Source organism: Chiloscyllium plagiosum, unplaced genomic scaffold, assembly GCF_004010195.1.
Source record: "Chiloscyllium plagiosum isolate BGI_BamShark_2017 unplaced genomic scaffold, ASM401019v2 scaf_73336, whole genome shotgun sequence".
NCBI classification, from domain to species: Eukaryota; Metazoa; Chordata; class Chondrichthyes; order Orectolobiformes; family Hemiscylliidae; genus Chiloscyllium; species Chiloscyllium plagiosum.
In genome coordinates, this window is record NW_025207212.1 from 5,215 (window position 1) to 8,431 (window position 3,217).

The 3,217-nt window shown below is 64.4% G+C and overlaps 1 protein-coding gene across 1 annotated transcript in view; it reads left to right on the top strand.

Moving 5' to 3' along the window:
• Window positions 1-94: 94 nt before the first annotated feature.
• LOC122546588 (renin binding protein) overlaps window positions 95-3,217 on the top strand; it is a 7,387-nt gene continuing 4,264 nt past the window's right edge. Inside the window, exons 1-4 of the mRNA XM_043685271.1 lie at window positions 95-114; window positions 706-875; window positions 2,403-2,478; window positions 2,646-2,721. Of these exons, the coding sequence (XP_043541206.1) occupies window positions 775-875; window positions 2,403-2,478; window positions 2,646-2,721 (253 nt within the window). The 5' untranslated portion in view covers window positions 95-114; window positions 706-774. The remainder of the gene's footprint in view (window positions 115-705; window positions 876-2,402; window positions 2,479-2,645; window positions 2,722-3,217) is intronic.

Genomic DNA, 3,217 nt, shown 5'->3' on the forward strand with positions numbered 1-3,217 from the left:
AGGTCTGTCCCGTGTGTGTGTGTACCCCTCACCCCCAACATTGCCCCCAGGGAGGGGAAAGGTCTGTCCCCTGTGTGTTTCCCTCCCCCTCAGCACTGCCCCAGGGTGGGGAAGGTCTGTTCCATCATCCCAGCACTGCCCCAGGGTGGGGAAGGTGTGTCCCCTCATCCCAGCACTGCCCCAGGGTGGGGAAGGTTTGTCCCCTCATCCCAGCACTGCCCCAGGGTGGGGAAGGTCTGTCCCCTCATCCCAGCACTGCCCCAGGGTGGGGAAGGTCTGTCCCCTGTGTGTGTGTGTACCCCCCATCCCCAGCACTGCCCCAGGGTGGGGAAGGTCTGTCCCCTGTGTGTGTGTGTGTACCCCCCATCCCCAGCACTGCCCCAGGGTGGGGAAGGTCTGTCCCGTCATCCCAGCACTGCCCCAGGGTGGGGAAGGTCTGTCCCGTGTGTGTGTGTACCCCTCACCCCCAGCACTGCCCCAGGGTAGGGAAGGTCTGTCCCCTGTGTGTGTGTGTATACCCCTCCCCCTCAGCACTGCCCCAGGGTGGGGAAGGTGTGTGTCCCCTCATCCCAGCACTGCCCCAGGGTGGGGAAGGTGTGTCCCTTCACTCCCAGCACTGCCCCAGGGTGGGGAAGGTCTGTCCCCTGTGTGTGTGTGTGTGTGTGTGTGTCCCTCATGTACTCTCTCTCTCTCGCTCACACACAGGACACTGCGGCCTCTCAGTGAGCATTCACCCAAAGGACCTTCCTGCGTTTCCAGGTGTTGCTGTTGAGGATGCTCCGAGCCGAGGCAGAGATGTTCCGGACGAGAATTCGGGAGGAGCTTGATCGGACCATGGAATTCTGGCTCAAACATTCCCATGACCAGGAGCTGGGGTTAGCAGCCAAGACCCCCAGTTACAGAGGGATAAGCGGATGTAGAGAAACCAAACTGAACTGATAGCGCGGGGCCTGACTCCCGCATTGTCGGAAGGTCAGCGCTGAGGGAGGGTCAGTGCCAAGGGAGTGGGTGCTGTGGGAGGGTCAGCGCTGAGGGAGTGGGTGCTGAGGGAGGGTCAGTGCCAAGGGAGTGGGTGCTGTGGGAGGGTCAGCGCTGAGGGAGTGGGTGCTGAGGGAGGGTCAGTGCCAAGGGAGTGGGTGCTGTGGGAGTCAGCGCTGAGGGAGCGGGTGCTGTGGGAGGGTCAGCGCTGAGGGAGCGGGTGCTGTGGGAGGGTCAGCGCTGAGGGAGCGGGTGCTGTGGGAGGGTCAGCGCTGAGGGAGCGGGTGCTGTGGGAGGGTCAGCGCTGAGGGAGCGGGTGCTGTGGGAGGGTCAGCGCTGAGGGAGCGGGTGCTGTGGGAGGGTCAGCGCTGAGGGAGCGGGTGCTGTGGGAGGGTCAGCGCTGAGGGAGCGGGTGCTGTGGGAGGGTCAGCGCTGAGGGAGCGGGTGCTGTGGGAGGGTCAGCGCTGAGGGAGCGGGTGCTGTGGGAGGGTCAGCGCTGAGGGAGCGGGTGCTGTGGGAGGGTCAGCGCTGAGGGAGCGGGTGCTGTGGGAGGGTCAGCGCTGAGGGAGCGGGTGCTGTGGGAGGGTCAGCGCTGAGGGAGCGGGTGCTGTGGGAGGGTCAGCGCTGAGGGAGCGGGTGCTGTGGGAGGGTCAGCGCTGAGGGAGCGGGTGCTGTGGGAGGGTCAGCGCTGAGGGAGCGGGTGCTGTGGGAGGGTCAGCGCTGAGGGAGCGGGTGCTGTGGGAGGGTCAGCGCTGAGGGAGCGGGTGCTGTGGGAGGGTCAGCGCTGAGGGAGCGGGTGCTGTGGGAGGGTCAGCGCTGAGGGAGCGGGTGCTGTGGGAGGGTCAGCGCTGAGGGAGCGGGTGCTGTGGGAGGGTCAGCGCTGAGGGAGCGGGTGCTGTGGGAGGGTCAGCGCTGAGGGAGCGGGTGCTGTGGGAGGGTCAGCGCTGAGGGAGCGGGTGCTGTGGGAGGGTCAGCGCTGAGGGAGCGGGTGCTGTGGGAGGGTCAGCGCTGAGGGAGCGGGTGCTGTGGGAGGGTCAGCGCTGAGGGAGCGGGTGCTGTGGGAGGGTCAGCGCTGAGGGAGCGGGTGCTGTGGGAGGGTCAGCGCTGAGGGAGCGGGTGCTGTGGGAGGGTCAGCGCTGAGGGAGCGGGTGCTGTGGGAGGGTCAGCGCTGAGGGAGCGGGTGCTGTGGGAGGGTCAGCGCTGAGGGAGCGGGTGCTGTGGGAGGGTCAGCGCTGAGGGAGCGGGTGCTGTGGGAGGGTCAGCGCTGAGGGAGCGGGTGCTGTGGGAGGGTCAGCGCTGAGGGAGCGGGTGCTGTGGGAGGGTCAGCGCTGAGGGAGTGGGCGCTGTGGGAGGGTCAGCGCTGAGGGAGTGGGGGCTGTGGGACGGTCGGTGCTAAGCGAGCTAATTGAGTCCTCCTTTTCCAGAGGCTTTTTCACTTGTCTATCCCGCGATGGGAGCGTATATGATGAGCTGAAATACATCTGGCTGCAGGGCAGGCAGGTCAGTCATCCGTCCAGCAACAGGTCCTGGATCGCTCGGTCCATTCAGGAGTTCTGTCTGCCTCTGAAACTCTGCTGCCCCTCCCCTTGCCCTCTCCCTCCCCGCACTCCCTCCCCTGTGTCACCTGTTGAAGCCTGGTTGAACCCCTGTGTCTTTACTCCCCGCAGATCTGGACATACTGCCGTCTCTACCGGACGCTGCCACGTTTTCGTCGGCCCGAGCTGCTGGCCGCTGCGATCGCCGGTAAAACCTTCTCTCCCCCACCTCGGTCTCTCGCCCTCCGGCCCTTGCCCTGAGACTCTGCGTTTTCCCGAAATCCGCGCCTACCCACTTCCCTCCCTCGATCGATCGATCGACCCCCCTCGCCGGGTTTTCGAACCGTTCAGACCCGGAATCAATCCCCCGTGATTTCCCGGTCACGTACCAAATATAACGTTGAGAGGTTTTTTTTCGGTACACACCCTAACTTGAGAGTACAGTTGGCAGCAAGATTTTTGTACTGAACTAGCCTCATAGAGATTTTTACAGCGCGGAAATAGACCCTTCGGCCCATCCCGTCCGTGCTGACCCAGATCACCAAACCTAATCCAGTCCCCATTTGCCAGCACTTAGCCCATCTCCCTCTAAACCCTTCCTATCCATGTCCCCCTCATGATTTTATAAACCTCTAGTTCTGGGCTCTCCCACCCCAGGGGGAAAAGACCTCGTCTATTTACCCTATCCACACCCCCCCCCCCCC